This window comes from Ctenopharyngodon idella, chromosome 20, assembly GCF_019924925.1.
Source record: "Ctenopharyngodon idella isolate HZGC_01 chromosome 20, HZGC01, whole genome shotgun sequence".
Lineage (NCBI taxonomy): Eukaryota > Metazoa > Chordata > Actinopteri > Cypriniformes > Xenocyprididae > Ctenopharyngodon > Ctenopharyngodon idella.
The window spans coordinates 2,842,211-2,867,186 of NC_067239.1; the positions used below are offsets into that span (position 1 = coordinate 2,842,211).

General features: G+C 37.6%; 1 protein-coding gene across 1 annotated transcript in view; it reads right to left on the minus strand.

Annotated features, from left to right (window-relative positions):
- The window catches only part of cdh2 (cadherin 2, type 1, N-cadherin (neuronal)), a 54,410-nt gene that overhangs the window by 21,503 nt on the left and 7,931 nt on the right, over positions 1-24,976 (minus strand). Inside the window, exon 3 of the mRNA XM_051874753.1 lies at positions 2,264-2,472. Coding sequence (XP_051730713.1) covers positions 2,264-2,472 — 209 coding nt within the window. The remainder of the gene's footprint in view (positions 1-2,263; positions 2,473-24,976) is intronic.

Sequence of the window (24,976 nt, forward strand, 5' to 3'; positions counted from 1 at the left end):
TCGGCTGAACTGATAAAAAAACATCACAGTTCATTCTCGTTTGCTTTTCATATCTCACATTTTCCCTCTCATTCCACATTCATCGCCTTTCTATCTCTATCTGTTATTTCTATCTGTATAAACTTGGGCTGGGCTTTTGATGAAATTTAATGAAATTTGAAATGTTTTATGAAAGACAATAAAGCAATAAAAATCTACTTTAAATTAAGCAAGGCGTGTTTTTCCACAGTCTTTTCACTAAGAATGATGGATACAGGTTTCCCATTCTTTCTGGCCAATTAATTTCTATGATTTATCCATGAATTAGCCATTCGTGAATACTTAATAGGATTTGTATTGAGTTTGCCCTTTATCGAGCCATCTGTAGCAGAAAAAATACTTGACCATAACTAGAAATAATAATTATATTGTCATGGCCTTTTAAGATTTTAATTTCCATTTATTGTCATGATTTATAGAGCCCTGGAAAGCACACCTTTCATTGTTTGGAATACTGAATTCCCTGATATTTCCATGTTTTTCAGGATCGTGGGAACCCTGAATATAATAATTTTCATTCAAATGCACCAATAAATCAATTCATTGTAATAAATAGTGATATTTATCTACACTACCTGTTTAAAAGTTTGGGGATTTTTGTTTAAGATATTAATACTTTTATTCAACAAGGATGCATTGAACCACAACTGCTTTCAGCATTGATAATAATAAGAAATGTTTCAATCATGTGACACTGAAGACTGGAGTAATGGCTGCTGAAAATTCAGCTTTGCCATCATGGGACAAAATTACATTTTAAAAAACATCAAAATAGAAAACAGTTATTTTAAATTGTAATAATATTTCACAATATTACTGCTTATACTGTATTTTTGATCAAATAAATGCAGCCTTGGAGAGCATAAGAAACATTACAAAAACTGTACATTTTCTAACCCCAAAATTTTGAATGGTAGTGTACAGTGAATTTCAGTTTAATACATGAAAAATGCCTTGCCGAGACTTTTACCACATTCTGAGAAATGATGAATTGTTGATTTTTGAATCGATTCATTAAAGCAAAAATGAATCAAACGTACCCATTTAAACATTTAATGGACGCTTGTTTCCACCACTGAATAAAACATAAAAAAGGTAACTGTGACTTTTTTGTGACTTCTTTCACAATTTTGACATTTTTTCTCACAATTGCTGAGAAAAAAAGTCAGTCTTTCCCTCCCCCTCGGAATTGGACTTTATAACTTGCAAACTGAAAGTTTATTTTATTTATTTCTTGTAATTGCGAGTTTATATCTCACAATTCTGACTTCTTTTTTTAGAATTGTGAGATATAAACTCGCAATTACAAGAAAAAAGTCAGAATTGTGAGAAAAAAGTCAGAATTGCGAGATAAACTCGCAATTACAACAAAAAAGTCAGAATTGCAAGAAAAAAAGTCAGAATTTTGAGATAAAAAGTCGCAATTATCTTTTAAAATGTTTTATTCTGTGGCGGAAACAAGCTTCCATAGTTTTAGCTACTTACTTTAAATCAGAGATGTATTAAAACATCTCAAGATAAAGAGGGGGATTAGTTCCAAAACTAGTCTAATGACAAGTTCTTTAGAAAACTTAACGGCCAAATTAAAAGCTCATTACAATCGCCATGGTATTCCCAGAGTTGCTTGGTTTTAACATCACCAGCAAACTCAAGGGTAACATTTCGTAACTGCCCACCCTTTACCCTCTCCTCCTTTGCCTCCTCGACCATCTCGGCCTTTATCTCGCCGTTATCCGCTCTCATCCCCCCGCTGGCTCCTCTCGTCCTCCTTCCCCTTGGCGGCAGTGAGTGGGCATGTGCGCGTCAGTAATAAAGAGTAAATTCTCCCTGTCTCCGAGCAGAAGGCAGGGCTATGAGACATATGGTTAGTGTTCCCAAGCTGAGGGTCCAGATCTCCACTGTCTAATGTATCCTCCTGCCTTAATGTCTCTTTAGCATCGTTAAACATTAATTACAGCCCTACTATCAACGTGTTAGTGCTCTGCTAATTTTCTAATATAGTTTTATTAGTGCTTTGGCTTTGTCACAGAGGCCCTCGGATGAAGAGAGACATTTTTGTGAGCTCACATTCGCACAATGGCTGTTTGATGGTGTAATTGCAGCGTGAGGCTAGTTTAGAAACGCCATGCGCTGTTAGCGATCTGACACAGTTATAATTAGTGTGATTTTCGCAGTCACGCAGCCGCCGTTCCCTGTTAACGTGCGAGCGCGCCTGACTTCCTACCTGCTTGGGCTGGGTGAAGTTGACGTGTACCAGCCATTGCTCTTGAGACTTCACGTCCTTGGCCTTAATCTCCAAGCTCCGCCCCTTCCTGTCAGAGAGCTGCAGGGTTCGCGCTGCGAAAACCGTCCCGTCGGCCTCTATCCGGAAATCCGCTGGGTCTCCGCTCTCGAAGCGCAAGCCGGAGCCTCTGCCACAGTCCACGAAATCCACTGCAAAAAAGAGAGAGAGAGAGAGAGAGTGGACTGAGTGCAGGCCTGCTTTTGTTTTTAAACTGCAAACATCTTTTTTTTTTTTTTTTGCAAAAAAAAACAAGCACACAGGAAATCACATTCCCGCTCCTCCACAAGGGAATAATGGTTTTACTTGGTTTTAAAAGTGAGGACAAGGAGAGCGAGAGATGGAAAGTGTGCACTGACACAGAGAAAAAGAGAGAGATAGAGAGAGAGATCGAGAAAGAAACAGAGAAGAGAGAGAGAGAGATGGTAGGAAAGGAGAGCAGGTACAACTTCTGAAGCTCTTCTGCATTATTCATGCTGAGACATCCCCTGCAGGCCCCCAGGTGTGCCGAGGAACGGAGGAACAGGAGGACGAGGAGACAAAGAGAGAGAGGGATGAGGGGAGGGAAAAAGAGAGAAAACTGAGAAAAAGCCGAGTTGAGAGGTATCTGCGGCACAGCACTGGAGGGAATCGCATTAGAAGTACAGACATAAACAAATGAATGCGCTTTATTTATTATGCCGCAATTAGAGAACACAGACAGACAATTACACGCCCAGAACTGAGAGCGACGGCGGGACGCTCTCCTATCAGGACGCATTTGTTTGCGAGAAGCCTTGTATTGACTGGGCTCATTTGTCTGACATTTTTCATCTTTCAAGCAGAACGCCAGATCTCATTATCCAGCCCAGGTGGACGGCGCACGTGATTCCTCGCAGAGCGTTAACGTGACACGGTATATAGCTGCAGTGGACGCACGATTACTGACAGGGATTCATTTTGTCGTTCATTAGTCCTGTCAGGACATGAATAAATCATAAAAACACATGTAAGCACATTAGGGTTGGTATGATAGTAAAATTTTGGCTACTTCGATGCAAACATGCACAGATAGTTGAATATGCATGATCAATTTGCATATCATTATATTTGCTAGGGGTGTAACAGTAAAAAATCAAACCATACTGTTCTCAACCTAAGGTTCGACAAGCGGTTCATCTTAAATCTGATGTATCTATAATATGGTTTGTTGAAAGTAACGCATAAAACAGACAATGTATGTTTCAGTCGATGGATACACATTCCCAATACATTACAACAGCGATGACCAAAAAACGTAAACAAAATAATCACGAGTGAATATGACCAGTCATTTACGGCGTCATCACCCGGGTGCTGATAGTGCGCAACTGCAGGTGAGACCTGAACAGCACATGTTGCTATCTGTGTTTAAACTAAACTCATTTAATCCTTGCAAATTTAAATATTCATGCGCAAGAAGATGCAAAAGAGAACTCGCGTGTGCTGTGAGAATATTTGTGTGTGTACTCATCTGAAACGCGTGCACAGAAAGCAGAGTCTCAGACAGCACGCAAATATTCAGTTCTCTTTCAGTTGTCTTGCGCTTGAACGGACAAATTCACAGAAAAATTATGTCAAAATACCTGTCTTGGCGAGTATCCTAGCAAACACATTAGGTGAGTGAACGTAAACAGTCGAGAAAGACAATGTATGTGTACAGTATCGTTATGTTGGATCAATGTATAATGTCTTAAAGTGACAGCAGCCTAATATTCCTGCTGTCTGTGTTTTTAATGTTAAACAACAAAAGACAATGAAATCACTCACTGCTCTTGACTGAATAGCTTTTGTAACTTTAATAATGATTAATCTTTATTAATCTTTATACAGTGGAGATAATAATCAGTTATTTTATATTTTTATTTAATTTCTGTGCCTGAAAACTACTGTTAGATATCTAAATAACCTGAAAAGCACTGTTTAATTTATTTGTATCTTTGCTCTATTGTATTTATTTGTGTTGTTGCTTGTAGTTTGATTATTTGTTCTTATTTTCTTTATTTTTATTTAACAGTAGTTATTTCCTCAAACATAGTACATACCACGTGCCGGAAACCATGACCCTAAAACCGTGAGTAATTTGAACTACACTCCTAATATTTGCATATGATTATTCGCATACAGTACATTTTTCAAATTTACTTTAAATTGTTTTAAAATTTCAGAGCAAAACATGTTTCCTCAGATAATAATTCACTTTTTCACAAATTCAGCCTGCAAAAACACACTTAGACTTGACAAATGTTGTCCAATGACTCTTATGAACCAAATCTTTTTAGCTGGATCTTTTTTCAACAAGACAAATTACGGATTGAATCAGTCTGAAATATAACAAGTTACATAAACATAATCTACAGCAGTAGCAGAGGGAATTTCTTTCTTATCTCAGCAAAATGGACATCATGATCAAAAAATACATCCAAATCTATCGAAACCCAGCTCTACAAGCTATACAATTGTGTCTTAGCAGTAACACACTGAACCATGATTCTCACGGAGAAAAACTTCAGCTCATGTCCTGAACATTTCCTGTCCTTTCTCGACTATCACTGTCAATAAAAATGGTGCAAAAGCCAATTTTCCAACTCTATGGAAATTTCCATTCTTTCTCTGACAGAGGAACACACACCAGCGAGCACAGGCTACATGTCCTCCTCACAGATGAATTTCTGTCTCACAGGTGGCTTTCTACCAATCCGCTCTCAGTGTGTGTGTGTGTGTTGCGTTGTTTTTGCGATTCTTTGCTCTCGTGCATGTGCGAGGTAAAACGCTGATTTGCAGTATAGCAATTAGGCAGGTCCGTAGGTAAATTACACCTTTCACTCTTGTTAATCACCATTTATTATGCGAGGACCTCTCAGGGTATTACAGTAGGCTAAAATAATCGCTCACTATTATTAGACATGGCAACCAATGAGACCTTATTGCTGATTATTAGATAAAGACCTGCTGAAGGGGGCGAGCAATTATTACGTTTATCAGATTGTTAATATTGGTAGTCCCGACATCCTTGCGCATTACTTGTGTAAAGGGCCTCCTATGTTGTTTAATTTTCGTTTTTCAAAATTAAAAGACTCCTCTTCTGGCCCTTGGCGCACCGGCACCCATCACGGAGTAATGCGTTTAATGTAACACGATTGCCCTGGTGGCACAAGATCTGCCGCTCGGCAGGTGCGAGGTAGGTGCTTGTGGTGTGTGCGTGTCAGTCTAGCTTGAAGAAGTGCACTGAGTACGTTTTATTAGATGGCTGCACCAGTTTCGCCTGCAGCTGCATTTTCTTGTGCAGTTTTCATGAGGACGGGGGGAGGGTGTTGTCGAGCGCTATATGTCTACCGCGCTGTCTCCTTCCATTACCGAATGCTGCTCTTCTAACGGATGAAACAGAGAAAACAGTGTCTTTGAGTCTTTCTTCTCGTCTGCAGTCTCTTTACGCATCCCTGCAAACTCGGCTTAATGCAGCGAGTAAAAGCCGCATTACTCATCACGTCTCGGGAGTAAACACGGTTATGGCAAAACAGTGGAAATTGATTTAATTATTAGGGTGATTTAATGTAAGACAGAGGTAAATGACTGAATTATTTTAAGGAAAATCTGAGCTGTGTTTTCTCATCGAATGAGTGCATTTATGGTTCTTCAAACCGCAATATGATTAGGATAAACAGAACGACTAAGATTTTATTCTACAAACCAGGTTTCCCCAGTTACATTTGGTTTTATTATATTCTCGACCCATTTATATTCATCAACCTTGTCCATACTGAAGGGTCTGACATTTATGCCTGGTGTTATTTGTTCAGTATTGATGATGTAGGATGTATGACATACAATATTCAATCCTTTAGCTACAAAATCAGGGGACAAACAAGTTCTTGATTTATCTGTAATGAACTGATACAATCTAAATAAGAGGCAATTAAAAAAAACAATCCATTTTCTGTCACCTTGACCAATGAGATGGAAAATAATTTGTCAAAGTGCTAAATGCAAGCTGGAGATTTAGGAGGCTTGATATGCGCATGCATGCATGTCTATGAATTTGCATCCGTGTGTGAGAAGGTGATCAGACACGGTAGACGTGTTTGAGAAGCAAGACGAGAGTAAGTTGCCCTTCACTATGTCTCTTCAAAATCACCAGAATGATTTTTAAGAGGCAGACTGAAGGGGAACTGAGAATTTAAAGCAATTCTGCCATTATTTACTCACCCATCATGTCATTTCAAACCTGTATGCTGTTATTTCTTCTGTGAAGCACAAAAGTAGAAATCTTTGAAGAATTTTTACGCAATTTTTGTCCTACACCGCAGTGCATTGTAATCAGAGGCTGTCAAGCTGCAAAAACTATAAAAAAACTATTAAAAAATCTTAAAAAATCTTCAATATGGCCCTGTTTATACCTGGTATTAAAGGGGACCTATTATGCCTGTTTTCACAAGATGTACTGTAAGTCTCTGGTGTCCCCAAACTGTGTCTGTGAAGTTTCAGCTCAAAATACCCCACAGATCATTTATTATAGCTTGTCAAATTTGCCCCTATTTGGGTGTGAGCAAAAACACACCATTTTTGTGTGTCCTTTTAAATGCAAATGAGCTGCTGCTCCCGGCCCGCTTTCCAGAAGAGGGCGGAGCTTTAACAGCTCGCACTTCGGTTGCTCAACAACAACAAAGCTGGAGAATCTCACGCAGCCAAAATGAGGATTGTCAGTAACGGTGTTCAGCCTTACATTGTTCAAACCGGAGTCGACACTGATGGAGAGACTCAGGAAGAAGTTACAACTTTTAGAATGAAACTTGACGTTTCTGAATGGTTAGTGGATAAATTCAGCCAATGACAGAACAGTTAGCATTCTTTGCTCAAACTTTTGCCATGGCTTTAGAACTGGTACACAGTTGTTGCTTGCGAAAACAAAATGGCAGGTGCCGTGGGTGGAAACATGCAGAATAAGGGGTGGTAATATTTTAATATGCATCTTAATACCAGGTGGAAACAAGGCCTAAGACTTGTACTCTAAATTCAAACTTTATGTGACAAATAGGCTGAAATTTAAGTCATTATCCAACCATTTCCCTAAAGCTCTCACCAACTTTGTGGACATAGCGAAAACACAACTTTCCTCATTTCACTGAATAATATTGCAACATTACACATTAAGTCACTTGGACTACTGTTATTATTTTTTGTCCTTTCTATTGAGTTTAACAGCTGAACTGCTGTAGTATGATAAGAGTTTCGCGCTCCACAGAAAACAATGTCCAAATACAGTTTTGAAATGACAATAGGGTGAGTAAATAATGACATAATTTTCATTTTAAGGTGAACTATCCTGTATATTTTGCAAACGAGGGCCCGGCCACACATGCACATTCAAGCTGAAGTGCTGATCCGGTGAGCCAGCAGAGGTGTGATGTGCTCTGTAAGCAATCTCTTTCATCCATTAGCATTTAGCATTCAACACCAACTTCACATCTTTACCGCTCAAAATGTCCCCGCTATTCCCTCCCAACGGGACTCTTACTTCATTTTAATACAAGCCGGCTACAACTGGTGTAAGCTTTTAGTAGCAGCAAGACATAAATGAGGAAAGTAATGGAAAAATAGTTTTGTTTAGCCCACCGCCCCCATGAGAGAGCGTAAAATAGCTGTCTTAATGTCGTCGTTTGGGGTTTCATGGTCTCCGAGACATACTGAGCCTTCCTGTGAAAGAATTCAGATGGATGTGGCACTTAGGACCCCACTCCGCACCGAGCTGAGCTGTCTTTTGTACCGCCTGCCTATAATTGCCCTTTTTCCATGACTTTTCTATGGGTGAGCTTCCTCTAATGGCCACATCGCTCAGCCACATCCCTCGGTGGGCATGGCAACTTAGGTTCAACTCGTACGCACTTCCACGGCCAAAAACACACAAAAAGACAGACACATTCACATATACACCTTAAACGCAGACTGAGAAAATGCACCAATGGGAACTAAATCAATTTGAAAACCAAAGTGCACATTAAACTGTTAGAGCTTTTCAGCTCATAAAGGGACTCATTATCTCTTTTGGAAACCAGCACAATATGTAGCTCCTATAATGAGCCAATGGCTATTGATTAGTTGCCAAAATGTTATAATGGTGAGTAACAGCTGCTTTTATGTGTTCCTCTGTTAATGTGAATCATCTAAGCCTTTGATCCAAAAGTACAACTAACAACATACCGTATCTACTCGCCTCGTGCTGTTTTCCCTTAAACAGAGCGAGTAAAACATGGAAAGAGAATATGACATACCCTCTTAAAATATCCTCTTTTCTCTTTCCTCATTTGTTCAGATTTATACTTTAGATCAAAAGAACATGGTGAATCTCACGGCTGATTAAGCTCAATCTCAACCTGTTAAATGACTTGATCACATGCAAATGCATGCGCGCTCGGATAAATACATGTAGAGAGAACAGCGACATTACACTCATTTTCTGCCTCGTACTTTTTTCCTCACACTAATGTGATGTCATTGTAACAGAATGCTTTCTGTGAATTTTGCACTAGTACAATTATCTAGCTGGCTGACATAGATGAGGATTTGCAGAAATTGTGTGAATGAGTTGTGATTGTCTTTTGTTTTGAAAATTTTAAATCAATTTCCAGCAAGAGTGTTTATGAATTTAGTAATGATTTTAATCAAAGTTGTATAATAAACAATATAATCTTTTTTATTTTAAGAAAATCTAACATTTAACAGTCAAAATACAACATAACTATTTATTATTATTATTATTATTATTATTTTACTTTAAAGAAACTTAACATTTAAAAGGAGTTACATTAAAGTTGTATATTATATTGCATTGTCATGATATCTGGCGCTTTTTGAATATATAAATGTTTTTATGATTTTTAAAGCTATCATGACAATGCATCTTTATTGTTGTGCCCTGGACATGTACCATGTTATTAGCATGGTATTCTGAAGCACCACCATGGTATATTTTTGTATGGGTCATTTGGTTACTCCCTGCTAACAAATTGGACATTTTCATTTGAATATTTTGGATTTGCATGCAAATTTTGAGTTTCTGCAAATGCTTTGCTCTAGAAGAAGGTGTGTAGTAATGTTTAGTACATAACCTGGATGCTAAACAAGCGAATAAGATATATACCACAATGCAGAATACAACTATACACCACCACATTTCACATGCAGAGCATTTGTCAGCTTCTAACCATTAATGCCAATACAGCAGACACCTCCAACACAGACACAAATAAAATGTGCGATACTGAATGCAGAAGGGGGAAAAAAATCATTTTTTCTGGCATTCACTGGATAATCTCTGTCACAGACAAACTCAATTATTCATTCTGCATCATAATAGCACTAAGGGCCTTTAGGTTATTTTTTCAATCATAAATTTTTTAGGGCGACGCTCCAGTTTTGCATGTGTGTTTGTGTATGTACGCATGCGTGCGATGTCATTTTAACCTCTGACCTCGCTAGATTGGTGGTGTCTGTGAGGACTTAGGATTTATGACCGTGCACAGAGCAACACACATAAACACACACTGAAGCACACACACACACAGGCAGCATATGGCAGGGGCTCCATGCCAGCCCGATCCTGAACACTTAAAGCGGGCAGCGCATTCCACTGCTGTCTGTCCTCCTCGTCCTCACACACAAAAAAACACTTCTAACTGCTGTTTTACAAAACATAAACTGATGTTTAAAGCCTCTGACTAATTGTCAAGCATGTCTTGAGCCTTCATAAATGCAGTCCAGCAGTTAAACTCAGTATTCCTGCTAGAACATTAGACACATTTCAGTACCTTCATCTCATAACATTAACCAGAAATTGTTTCAAACACACCAGACACAACAAATGGCTCCATCTTTTCTGAGCTAATTCACATGAAAAAAACTTAAAGGCACAGTATGTAAGTTTCGCTGCTAACCGTGTTGACTGTATAACATTAAGCCGTGCTGAGCTTTATAACAATGATTAGATAAATGTATCCAAACAGTTGCTCACCTGTCTAATAAAACACATAATATATCAAAGCGTGTCTGGTTTTTCCATGGTTTCTACGGAACTAAAACTGGAAATCGAAGGTAACGCGGATATGACACCATTGACAGGCGATGCAATGCACAGCCGCTTACACTGGTTGAAATTGCTGATTTCTCTGGATTTAAACATTGTTGAAACATTTGGGATAGTGTAAGTACTAAAAGTACCAACTTCAGTACCAAGTCGGTACTGAAATTTTAAAAATGTGACGATACCAGCATTTCCTCCTAGCATTTGAGCGCTGTTGAGCGGATTCTTAAACACCTCTGATTGGCCACTGTGTTCACGTGCTCAACAGATATGTCTGTGATTGGCTACAATGGTCAACGCTTCAAAAACATGTTGTAAATAGACATCAATGACGCTCTTCACCGAGTGCTTACACAGATACACGCAGGAGCATTTGAAAGCAGGCGTCTATCAGCAAATCCCTAATATATCCGCTGATAGATGGATTTACAACATGTTTTTGAAGCGTTGATCATTGTAGCCAATCACCGACATATCTGTTGAGCGCATGAACACAATGGCCAATCAGAGGTGTTTACAAATCCGCTCAAAATGCTGGGCGGAAATGCTGGTATCGTCACATTTTTAAAATTTCAGTACTGACTTTTGACAACACTAGTACGTATGCACAAAGTCAACAAAATATATAACATTGTTTTAGTTTAAATCCAAAAATCTTACATATTGTGCCTTTAAAGCAATTAATTGCACTAGCATTCATTACAAACTACATAATTCCATATTACATGTTGTTCATGATTTTCTTCTTGTATTTACTCATATAATTGTACTCTAACATGGAGACTATTATAATGTGTGACCAAATGTCCATGACAATTACTATTATTTGGGTTTGAAAACCCAGAAAATTGCTTTTGTGACAATGTTGCCTGTGGGGACGCTGACTGGGTCACAAAATTTGCCGCGTCAATGGACAGACATTACAGTAGCAAGCAACCTTCCTCCCCTGCCTCTTTTACGTTATCATGTCTCCTACACACACTACACACATAAAGTACTCACATTTAAGTGAGGAATAGGTCTTCTTATTATGGATTCAGAAAAGCATACTTAAAGATCACAAAATGCCATTCACAACGCATTTAAGTGTGGTAATAAGGGTATTTCAGGGTGAAAAAGAACATTCAACAGGCAATAATGTAGGGCAGGATTTTATCTATTAGTATTTGATTGGATCATGCAAAGTGAAAACATGTTGAGATATGAAATTAAGGCTGTGTTTCAGAAGCGTGCAATTTGATGAAAGCGCACATTTCTTTTCAACATGCACTGATGTACATTATGACCAGGGATATTTATTACTAAAGTAAGTCCAGATTGATTTAATGTTGTCTTTAAAGCATTTCTCTGCTGCTGCTGTTTCTTAAATGTGGTCTGGTGGTATGATCTGAAGCGAGAACGGAATCCAAACTGGAGTGAATGTGCAAGTTAAAGAACGGTTCATAGAAACCATATTGATCTGAATATCAATGTGTCCCTCTCAATGTCTATCATGGCCACAGCCTGATTTGCTTTCAGGATTAGAAGAGCAGTGAGAGAATCATGCCTGACAGCTACACAACAGAAAAACACTGACCTACAGCATTATACCAGAACAAAACGCTGCAGTGTCATGAATGGACAACGTTACAAAGAAAGACCTAGTGTGGTAATTTAGGGAGAGGTTCTTTTATTATTGCACAGTAACAAAGGAGGAAATAAGTAAATGGAAATATGACATGTTGACTTAAAGCACAAGAATAACAAACAGGTCCCCCCTCCCCCCATTTGACCAATGATTTTCCATGACTTTTCTAAGATCTTTACAGTATGGAATCATTCACTAGCAAATGATTTAGACCACTTAGATTCTTTGAATCCATACCTGGAAAACAGTGAGAATCCTTTTTTTAAAAAAAGTAACTATTTTAACATTTACTAGGACATTGTGAACCTGCAAACACACACACTCTTCAGCACAAGTGTTCAGGGTTTGATGTAAAATGGATGGTAAGCCACAGGATTCATTAATTGGAGGTTGATGGAGGGGGGACGGGATTATACAGGCTCCAGATTATGTGTGTGTGAGTGATTGAAGACTCCCTCGGGTCAGTAACGTTGACCACTGTAATCGCTCTTCATTGTGTACCGCAAAGACTGACAGGAAATAACAAACAGCAAATAATTGCAAACATCTGCACTCTCTCTCACAGCGCTGAACGCAGATGATACTGTAATTTACCAAGATTGCTCAACAAACCAAATTCCGTTGTGAGTTCTGAAATGGCAGTGCATGTGTGTGTGTGTGTCTGTGTGTGTGTGTTAACAGATTGATACACCATGCTAAAAACAGTCACTTTAATCTACAACAGATTTTATAATCTGCCTCTTCTAAAACACATCCCATTGTCTGTGTATGTACCTGCGTGCCGGCGCATGTTTTCGCGACTTCTTTTAATCTGTATTTAGAAAGCACAGATTGAAAAAGCAAATTGCAAACAAACGAAGACAAAAGCAGGATTAGACTTCCTCAAATCTTGAGTTCCTGGGAAAATAATAGTGATTTGAGCTCAAACCCTGATTAAATTTATAGTGCGTGCATGGCATGTGTGCTGGCATCCCGGCGTTATTTGTTTAAGAGGTTCTTCCTCTTTGATCCCTTCATCTGACACACAGCAGCGAGGATGACGGTGATAAAACCGCCTGTGTCAATAAAGGTACGTTCACACAGACAAAAGCAAAAAGACAAACCGTAACACAAAACCGGAAAACACTGTTGTGGAGAATCACAGTACACCCTGAGGGGACGATATTTTCCGTATGAGAAAATCTGCATAGCACATCAGATGAGGCTCAAATACGATGCAAACCAAATTGTGAACGAACCACTTTGTCTATTACGCACGCTCCCAATCCTACTCGGATGTGGTGAGGGTGCAGAATTGTGAATATTGATTTTTTTTGGCTAGCAGAAATCCATAACCTCCTGTTCACAACAGATGCCCAATAGATCCCGCAGTTCAGGGTTAAACATCCTTACTATGGACACAGAAAAATACAGTGTTTCTGAACAGGGTGTGTGAGAAAGTAAAGTACCTGTCCTCAGGTGTGTCAGATGGTGTGAAATAGGACTCCAGCGAGCCTACAGAGGTTTCAAATACACTCGCGCACACACATGTAGCGCAAAACGAGCAATGGAGGATCGTCTTTCATTTATCGACGAGACACCCGATACCTTTTTAAAGGCAAAGGGAGGGTGTATACCTATTACAAATGCTAAAAGCAAATCTAATCTTGTGCAGAAAGGAGTTAAAAAGTAATGCGTGTGCCTGAGGTGTTGTTTCTAATACTAGGTCAGAACTACATTACCCATAATGCATCAGGATGGCAGACTAGAGTGTAATGAGATTTGTACAGGCACTGACCCAGATAACCAAGCCCGCAGCCGAGGAGTGTGTGTGTGTGTGTGCGTGAACGCTTTGCCCATTTGTCTTTGCGAGTACCGAAAAGCAAATGTCAGGAATAAAGTTACATGTGCTTTTGGTTTAGTGGACTTTCACGCATCTTTAAACGTCTGTCAGATAAAGAACAAACGCATTTTGAGTCTGTTTGAGCATAAGTGTGTCAGCTTCTGTGTGTGTGAATGGTGACAGCTGGGGAGACAGTGGGATACAGTATTGCGGACAAGGGCGGACTTAGTACTTTGATATGTGTGCGAGTGCCGGGAGGTGTGTGTGTGTGCCTCAGGATTATCGCCAACTGAGCAGAAGAAAAATAAGCAAGAGATGTATTTCAAAATTCTCAAATTACATAACCATGCGCAGATGTAACACGCAGATAAAACTATCAAACATCCATCCTGAACAAGCATACGCTTTTGATTTGTAGTGGACGTCAAAGATTCCTCCGGCTGTGAGATCACGTTTGCGCCTGGCTAGTTTCTGTTGACTCAGGAACAATACTCCCCGCGCAACCGCGCTCAGCCAAATGGGACGAATTAGGCCAGGTTGCCTAGCGCCATGCTGGTCTCCCCTGACAACCCCAAGGCCTCCAGCTCGGGAGCAAAAGGGAAGGGTTTTTGCAAAGGGGCGGAATAGAGTTTCATTCGGCCGCATGCTCTTACAAAACACCTCCCCCCAGGCTCGCAAAACAATGTCAGCCGTGTCAAATCAATCGGCAACGCCCAAGGACATCAATATGGGGCCAATAAATCTCGCTCGAGGGAAGCCCACTCTCTCACCTCTCCGGCCATATGGGAAACATTGTAATAACGTAGCCACAACGCAAAACTAGCATAGATACGCAGGTTGAAACATTGCGGCACATGGGCGGTGCCATATTAACCGTGGCATTCGCACAGGTGATAGAGTATCGTGAAAATAAAAGACGGAAAGGTGATAGGGGAATAAAAGTGGGGCTCAGAAAAGGAGAGACGGAGAACGTAACAAAAGACACAAAAGCTTGTCTCCTTTGAGGAACGGCTGAGTGTAAAAACCGCGAGAGCGTACACTAGTAAACGATGCTTCAAAGGAGAGGCTGAGACAATACAACACAAAAACGGGAATATCATGATGAGACAGGCAGTGGGAGAGTGTGAAAGAAAGAGAGAGAGAGAAACACAGCGATCAAGACGGAGGGAGACAGACCGAGATGATGTCAGCGTTGTAAGTTTTTTGAGATGGCCCCTCTGAGGAAAGCTGTACAGATCCGCTGTTTTAAAGGGATAGTTCTTTCAAAAATGAAAATACAATCCACATTTGTTTACCATCATAGCATTCTTTTTTTCTTCACTGAAACACAAAATGGGATGTTAGGCAGAAGGTCCAAGCTGTTCATACAGTGAAAATAGATGGTGATTTATAATGTCATGCTCCAAAAAAAACACCATAAAATTAATCCATATGACTTGTGTGCTATACAAGTCTTATTCTAAAGTCATATGGCAGCCATCTTGGAAAGGTGTTTACAAACTCGGGTATGAAACTGACAGTGACAACTGTGCTATTGAAAATTGTCTTTTTTTTTGTTCAGATCACATAAAATACTTCCAAACCCCCCAATAAAAACAGATTTGGATTTACCATTTGGATTACGCAGTTTTAACATAAACTATAGCTATAAACTTAATGTGATACACATTTGTCTATTTGCACAAATTGCTGAGAATAAGCATAAAACTGTTCATTGTGAAAACAATTAAATATATTCAGTTAAAAAGTATGAACATGATTAAAATATGGCTTGTTGTGGAACAAGCGAGATTTAGTTAGTTCAAGTGTAACCAATTAGATTATACTGATGATAAATATAGAAACCTGATTATTGTGTATTTAAAACACATTAATTTTATTAGTACTATTACAGAAATCTTACCTGTATGACTGACAAATATGCATCACATTAAGTTTATTAGTTTATGTTAAAAATGGTGTAATCCAAACATATGAACATTTTATATGCAATTCAAATACATAAATCTTAAATTTAGGCCTAAATATGGCAGTATGCACCTTTTTATGTTGGTTGGAACCCACCATAAAACGAAGAAGATATTGCTTGATTTCAGAATACTTAGAGCTGCACAATTAATTGTTAAAAGATCACAATCTCGATTCAATCACCCACACAATCTCATTCCTAAATGACAACGATTCTCCTGTGTCTATTGAACCTTTACAAAATCACACCAGAACATTCAAATGTGCGTCGGCGCTGAGCCAGAGAGAGCGCTGTCATGTATATGAAACAGCTTCACAAACTGTCTTTTCAAGAGATTCGTTCAAAAACGCTGATTCATCCGGTAATGAAACAAGTGAAGTGAGTCATTGAATCATTCATTCTAGGGCTGCACGATTTATCGCACGATACGAAAAATAACATTAAACTTGAACGCGATTATCGCTTAAAAGTGCGATTATGAATTCGCAAAGGCTGCGATTATTTTTTTTTATATGCAGCTTGTCAATGAAGTATGGCTCCAAATACTAATCCATCTGAAAGCACTGCGAGTTTGAGTCACTTATAATGCACATTTGAAAAAGCAACACGCGTCAAACATCTTTTCAGACATGAGAAGCATTTTTTAACATCTTGTACAACAAAAGACAATATTTAATAACTTGTTTTACTCCAAACTCACTTCATAACGACAGTTGAGTGTCCTTCTGTGAGATGATGTGGCTTCTCACACAGAATAAGGGAGTCGTGTGTTTATTAGTCATGTTTAATTAATCAAAGTGTTTCTATCTTCTGTTTATTTAGCTACAGAGATATGATGCATGTTATCTTCTTCTGCGGCAGGGCATATTTTGAGTTTCTGCACAAGAGCGCCCTCTGGCTTTCAGATGGAGAAACATTTACTACTGATCACAGAGCCGTAAAGCTCTGACAAGCTGCGCATTAAATAATCGCAGCCTTCGCCAAATCGTGTGCGATTTTATCGCGATAAATCGTGCAGCCCTAATTCATTCAAACCGTTTTTTTTAAATAATTTATTCAAATTAATTAAACATTTTAAACAGACTGCAATTAACTTTTTGTCAGAACCTCTAGTAAGTTACATGTTATTTTTTGTTTAGTTGTCTGTTCAGAATCGTTGAAGAAACTCTATTTAAAACAAAAAAATCGTGATTCTCAATTGATCAAGAATCATGCTGCTCTACTTAGAATACAGCAGTATGAATTATAATGGTACTTTTCTGATGATTTTTGTGCTTTTAAAGGGATAGTTCACCCCAAAATGAAAATTATCCCATGATTTACGCACCCTCACGCAATCCTAGATGCGCATTTTGCGTACGGTCGTCCACCGAAAGCTAGTTATTTGAATTTATGAAGTTTAAATATGGATATTTTTCTTACAAAAACGCATCGCTTCGCTTCAGAAGGCCTTTATTAACCCACTTGAGTCGTATGGATTCATTTTTTTTATGGATGGATGCATTATTTTTGACTTCAAAACACGCCCCCCATTCACAACCATTACTAAATATATTTTTAAATATATCTCTGATTGTGTTTGTCTGAAAGAAGATAGTCATATACACTTAGGATGGCTTGAGAGTGAGTAAATCATGGGATAATTTTCATTTTTGGGTGAACTATGCCTTTAAGTGTTTGACATTACACACCACCATCCACATTCATTGTAAAGAGCTGCTTGATTATTCTGCTTAACATCTCCTTTTGTGTTTCACCAAACAAAGAAAATAACACAGGTTTGGACCGTCACCGGGGTAAGTGAGTGATTTTTGGCTGAACTATTCCTTTAAGCTGGAGAACAGAAGTCACATGAGCCGGTCCAATTATCACCTCCTGCACCCGCTAACTCTTGTGCCAGCTAATGTCTTTTCTCATTAAACACTAGAGAAATCATTTTTAATCGCCATTCCTTCCTCTCCTGTTGCGTGTGTGCGCATTTAAAAAAGCGGACCCATATCGGGCACAGCTGCGATCCATTGTCCTGTATTAAGGTCATGCTAGCTTTACCCCCGATCCAAATATATCCCTCTATCTTACGGGAAATGCAAGAATTCCACTTCACACTCTTAGCTGCTGACACACCTAAATCGGCGAGCGAGCTGATAGCAGAAGCAGAGGTGTGAGGAGAAGGGAAACGAGAGGAAGGGTGTAATAATGATGGGACGAGAGCGTTCAGAAACCTGAGCGGAGATGGACACATGCCAGTCCAGCTGTCCCCTCTCTGATGTAGACTATCCTAACTCCTGTAAAAACACACACACACACACACTTACACACGGAGGGGGGAAAAAATGACGCATTTGTCTGAGACATGCCGATCTTGGCTTATCCTGATTGTCGGGGGGCTGGAGGGTAGGGGTACTTACAGCTGTCAACCGGTGGGCTCTGATGGCATTAGAAGTCCATATCACATGCATATGTGCAAAACGGAAATCCAGTGCTATTGTCAGATGCCATTAGGACAGGATTAACCCGTCGTTCACCATTATCAAATAAACGGCCTTTAACATCTGAATAGCTCACACACTCGTGCACAATTACGTCTACAGCTATAACCTTTTATGGATAAAGATTAGAATAACACAAATACCAGCCAGATTAGGGGTGAGGGGGAGGGTGTTTTGGGCGGGTGGCGAGACGGAGACGGGGTAACGTCTGCTGGGTTCGCTGGAATGCGTGTCTCTGAAGTACGTCGACTAGCATTCTTTGCGTCTGCGGTAGCCGTACGTGCCACAAGTCAAGGCAACATAAACACTAATAAAGCATTAAAAGAGCTCCTGCCAGGCATTTTAAACCATCCAACACACACACAACTGTACGCTAAGAGTGTGTGTCCCATATCTTCCCTCTGCAGGATGGGAGAAGGAGAGATTTGGCAGAGCATGAAATAGACCGCGGCCATAGGAGCGCATTTATACACACACACACGGGGAGAAAAGCATCGCTCCATTCAGTGGGCTGTTTTAGCACACTGGTGTTTTGTTTATGAGCACACTGAATCATTGGGATGGTATTGATGACATCATAATTGGCCTTTCCATGTCACTGCAACACACTAACTGGATTTAGGAATGATTCATAAATTCACAACCACCATCTAAAATGAACAAGAAAGACATAAAATACAGTGAATTGTTTCTGTTCTTTTTTCTATCAGGGCTCTTTTCCTAGTGTGTAAAATTATATATATATATACTGTATAGAGAGAAAGAGAGAATAAATTTGTTGAGAATAATTTGTTGCGTAATATATAATTAAGTAAATAATAAAAATAATAATAATATATATATATATATATGAAAACATAAAACATAAAATTGTATTGTACCAATAAATATCTTATACATATATAACATAATAACAATAATTACTCATTTTTAATATATATGATTAATTTAAAAATAATTAAAATTTATTATTATCATTATGGTTATTTACTTATAAACTTAAAAACATTATATATATATATATATATATATATATAAAAAATGTATTTGTGTGTTTTAATACACATGATGGTTAAAAAATACTATTTTTATTTGCATATATACATATGAAAATTAAAACCTTAAAACATAAAAAACATGAAATTCATATAGATAAAAATTATATATATATATAATATACTGTACAGTGAGAGGGAGAGAGATATTAATAGAAAATAATGTTAAAATATAATAATTATTAATAAAATAATAATAATAATAAAACATATGATTATAACATTTGTTTATATATATATATATATATATATATATAACACACACACACACACACACACACATATATATGAAAATAAACATAAGAACATACAATTACAATACAAAACATACAATTATATTATACTAATAAATATATTTTATAATTAATTAAAAATATTATTATGATGATTATTTGCTATATACATATAAAAATTAAAACTTAAAAAAAAATTAAAAACATTTAAAAATATATATATAAAACTGTAGTGTATATATATATATATATATATATATATATATATTACATCGCGTTTTCCATTCCACTCCAACACTTGGATTTAACCTTCATATCTCTCAATCATCCTCTCCCCCAAAAGCCCCTGCCTCGGCCTGATGATTGAAACCAGACTTCAGAGTAGTTCAGCCACCCCCGCATTCTCACAGCGCTCCAGAACACAGTCACCCAGGCATGCACCCAACCGCAAACTCCAGGCACGTAGAGGTCAGTGCCACTGACCAGTGTGTGTGTGTGGGAGAGATCGTGAGCAGTGGGCTTCTGAACCGCGGGCTCTGTTTAGCAGCGGTCAGCCTACGATGACACAGTGAGGCCCAAACACACAAAAACTGCCTTTTACAGCCAGTGCTGCATAAACATGCACTCAAACACGCTCAGAAACAGAGCACAGGTCCACGATCCGATAGGGAACTCTTAGTCTCACCGAGTAACCACGCAGTGATTAGCATACACGCCACATAATTACCCGTTTCCTGCGGTTAAACACCATTACTGCGTAAATGATGTCTAAAATGCCTTCTGTTCAACGATCAATAATCCTCAGAGTATGAAAACTCTAACCACACCCATATTTCCCTCTTTTTCTCCTCTGTTTCTCTCTCTACCCCTCCCCTTGAACCAATATGGTCAGCACAGTGGGAAGGAATCCATCATTAGTACGGAAACTAGGGCATCCCATTTGAACTTGCGTAGTGCGTTTGAAAGCATGCGCGTGAGAAACAGAGTCAAGCACAAAATTAGAGACAACAGTGTTTTTGGGTCACCTGACCTCTGACAACAAAAACCCTGAGAGAATGGAATCAGACAGTTGCCATGACACCAAAGCACCCAATAATAATCCCGCAACAGTCAAAAGGGGCTTACGCGTGCACGTGAGAGACAGATCGAGAAGGACAGAAAGACTTGGTGTTGTGTTTGCTTAGCGTTCCAACACCCTCAAGCAGTCTCGAAAAAGGAGTTTAACAATAAAGACGGCCCAGGGCCCAGTGGGAGAGAGTTTCGGGCCAGTGGACAGGACAGTCTCTTGCTCTTTTGGGCCTGTTGCGCTGTCACTACATTTTACATCCATTAATCAGGTGTTGTTATGCCTTGCAAATATGTCTGTGACATACTGAACATGATTGTTGAATTCTGCTCATTTAAATGTCACACCAAGGCAATGCTATGACTTTATTAATGCTATGAAATTAAAACAGACAAATAAACAAATCAAGCTGTTAGCTTTCAATTAAAGTCCCCCTGTAGTCAATCATTTTATCCCTTAACACTCATCTTTGATCACCAAAATTACATATTTAAATGTTTTTTTTTTTTCTTGCAAAAAAATTCTTAATGCCTTAAAATAGCTTGAATGTAACTCTACACGGGTTACAAGGTAGTTTGTGACGTCAGAAATACCAGCGATTTCAAACCGTGTCTTTTTTCACTGCAGTTTTAAGGAGAAAATACTCTGCAATGGTGTTGACTTGTGAATTTGCACATGGTTTGTCTTGAAGCATATTAAAAACACCACAGACACATAAACAATATTAAAAACTTCATTTTCACCACAGAGGGGGCTTTAATTGCATTTTCTTTATTATTTCATCAAAAAATATTTTATTTGATATAAATATTTTTCAATTTATTATATATTTAAAGTATATACTATATATTTTATGTACTAAATTTTATATCAATATTTTATAGTAAATTTATATTATATACTTATATTGTAAACTTACATTAATATTTTTCTAACACATTTAAATATGCCATCAAAGTAATGCTATGACTTGTGATCAACTTACAGAAGTTAGAATGAATTAAAAAATATAAACAAATCAGTAATGTTTTCCAGGTTTTTTAATTTATTTTTTAATTAAAATGTTAAACAAAAATAGCTATTTTTATGTAATATAATGAAATGTTTATATTAATTATGTATTATAATTAAACATACTATATATTAATATATTTTATATTTAGATTGTATATACAGTATATATATATATATATATATATATATATATACACACCATACTTTAAATTCATATTTTATAGTATATTTATATTTAATTATAATATATTGTAATTTATATCAATATTTAGCACATTTGAATATGTAGGTAGGTAATGCTATGAATTGTGATAATCTGAAAAAAAATTGTGAAAAAATTTAGAATGTGTTAAAAAATGAATAAACAAATCAGTAATGTATTCCATGTTGTTAAATTATTATTTGATTACAAATATTAAAATTAGAAATCTAACATTTATATTTTATATACTTTATTTGTTGTTCATATGTAATATTTTATAGTATATTTCTTTTTAATTATAATGTATTGATATATATATATTACTGTTTTTCTAACACATTTAAAAATGCTACTGAAAAATAAATATTGGCAGGCGAGTGCAAATCTGATCTACTGTCCCGACTGGGACAGTAAAAAAAAAAATCCCTGCGTAAGCTTTGCCAAAACTACAATCCAGCTCCATGAGCAGCCAATGATAGCCATCGAACACGGCTTGAGTCTTGTCTGATGTCATTCTTTGCTCTTCGAAAATACAGCTTATGTGTTAGAGCAAAGCACTTCTCTAAAAATATCCGTCGAGAGGGCTGATGTCACACTGGACAGGTTCCACGCCTCCCCCCACGGCACCAAACCTTGAGACCAGCTGACTAAAGAAACACTGTGGCGCTGAGACTGAGATTTTTACAGCGATTTAACGCAACATTAACAGGTGCACATACACACAGACTCTAATGAGAGAGTGCCGGATCTCGTGGTCCAATGTAATCCTGGTATGTCTGGTACAGACCACCCGAATTTATATTGAACTAAACGTTCAAAGGTCTAGTTTTTTTGTCTTTCCCAGGTTCACAACCCAAGGATTAATCCATTCTTTCTCTTTCTTCTCTCTTTTTTTTTTTCTCTCACATGCATCAGCTCTCTCACATATGCATATTCTGATCAATACTCTTAGGGTCTTTGTTTTGCCAGATCGATTTAGGGTAATGAAGTCCATGTAGCCAAATCCAGCAGGGAGAGAGAGAGGGATTGTCAAGCACAGAGGTTTGACCGTATGCGGATCAGAGGTTGAGGCTTTAGTTTTACTCTCATCCGTTCTTCTTTACCTCTTTAACATAGACAACCTCTCCACACGGTCATTAATTAAGCACGTCCGTCCTCCTGCATTTAAACAATCAGGAAGATGCGTTTGCGCACATTTCTCTAGCCTTAAAGAGACAGTTCACCCAAAAAATGAAACGAAGTGTCTATTTACACTAAGTGCAGATCGCCTGCCTTATTTGCAGAGGCTATTTACACTAACTCCACCCACCAATGTCTGGCCAGATAAAAGAAAGTCGAAAGGCGCGTTGCAGATACTTTTGATGCAATCGTCCCGAGTTCAAATCCTTTTGCTGAACTCATTTTTCTCTCTTTTCAGATTGCATATCAGATTGGAAAGGCATTTATTTTCAATAAATATGAAGAAAATATGTGAAAAGTTGAATTAAAGTGCCTAATGGTTATTTAATAATAAAGTGTTTATGGGGTAGGGTTAGGGATAGGTGTATTTATTTAATAAATATAATCATTTACACTCAATATGTTATTATTGCATACTGTTTTATAATGTACTAAAATACTGAGGTGCAAATAGTATCTAACTTGCAAAACTACTGTTAATTTGCATACATGTGTATGCAAAATACACAATTAACACAACAGTTTGCATCAATTTTGTTTTTAGTTATGAAAACTTTGAGTGAATTTATGTTCAACTAACAAGCTACATTGAGTTAGAAGAAATAATTTGTAGCATAAACACAAATTTTTGTTGATTACTCAAAAAAATTAAGTCACTCAAACTACCAGAGTTGTAGCCCTGGAACCATTTAATCTTGGTTCAAATCAACAGCTATCATAGCACATGCTAACATAACTTATTTAACATGTATATTTAATGAACAAGTAAAATATTACTTGTCACTTGACATTAGCACAGTCAAAGTAGTGTTTACCTTCATGTATCTACTCTTCAGCTCAATGGTAACCACAAAAACTGTCAAACATAACATATCAAACACTAACAGGTCTTTCCCTTCACTAAAAACGATTAAATTAACACTTAATTTCAGCATTTATTCTCCTTATCTAGTCCTATGCAAAGCATGCTGGAAGCTACAAATCCACTGCCTAATTTCCGAAGTTATCAAGACAATTTCATTAAGACTGTATTACTACAACCTAATTTAAAAAAAAAAAGCCAATTAACACAGAAATTTGAGTTTAAATTACCGACGATATTAAGTTGATGTAACGATCAACATTATTATGTCAACAGAACTCTACAAATTAATGTTTGCAACTTAAAAGGTTGACTTAAATTTTTAACTTGCAACCATGCATTTATTTAAGTTGTGGTAACAGGTTCCCTGAATTACTGTTGTGTAAATATAGAATACATCGCTATTTTCACTTAGTGCATGAAAATATGCTATTTTCACTGAGTGAATATAATCGCTGCTAAAATGAAAATTCTGTCATCATTTATTCACCCTCATGTAGTTCCAAACCTGTTTGACTTTCATTCACTGAGACATTTTTCAAAATAATTTCTTTTTTGTTCCACAGAAAAATAAAAGTCACTCACATTTGGAATGATTTGAGTTTTCATTTTTAGGTGAACTATCCCTTTAAATGAAGATCGAAAGCGCAGTTGTTGGCGATGTGATCTTTAAAAACTATGACAGCAAAGGTCAAACTGTGTGACTCGCACTGTCACTCAAGTAAATGGGCGGATTAGGACTAAACTGAACTCTGGGACTCAAATTTTGATTGTGAACTAAGTAGGGAACAATCCACTCCTGTAAAGCTTCCTCTCACCCAGGGTTTTAACTTTTTTTTTTCTTTTTTTTTTGTTTTTTTTTGGTTAATTAAAAATGTCAGCTCATTATCACATGTATACGAACACAACAAAGAATTTCGGTGCCTGAACAAATAAGACAATAGCACGCTTGGTAATCTTTAGACAGCTCATTAGGTACTTCATATTAAATTTAAAAACACTGAAGGGACAAAGCACCAGGAGTGCCCACCCCCCAATTCTAC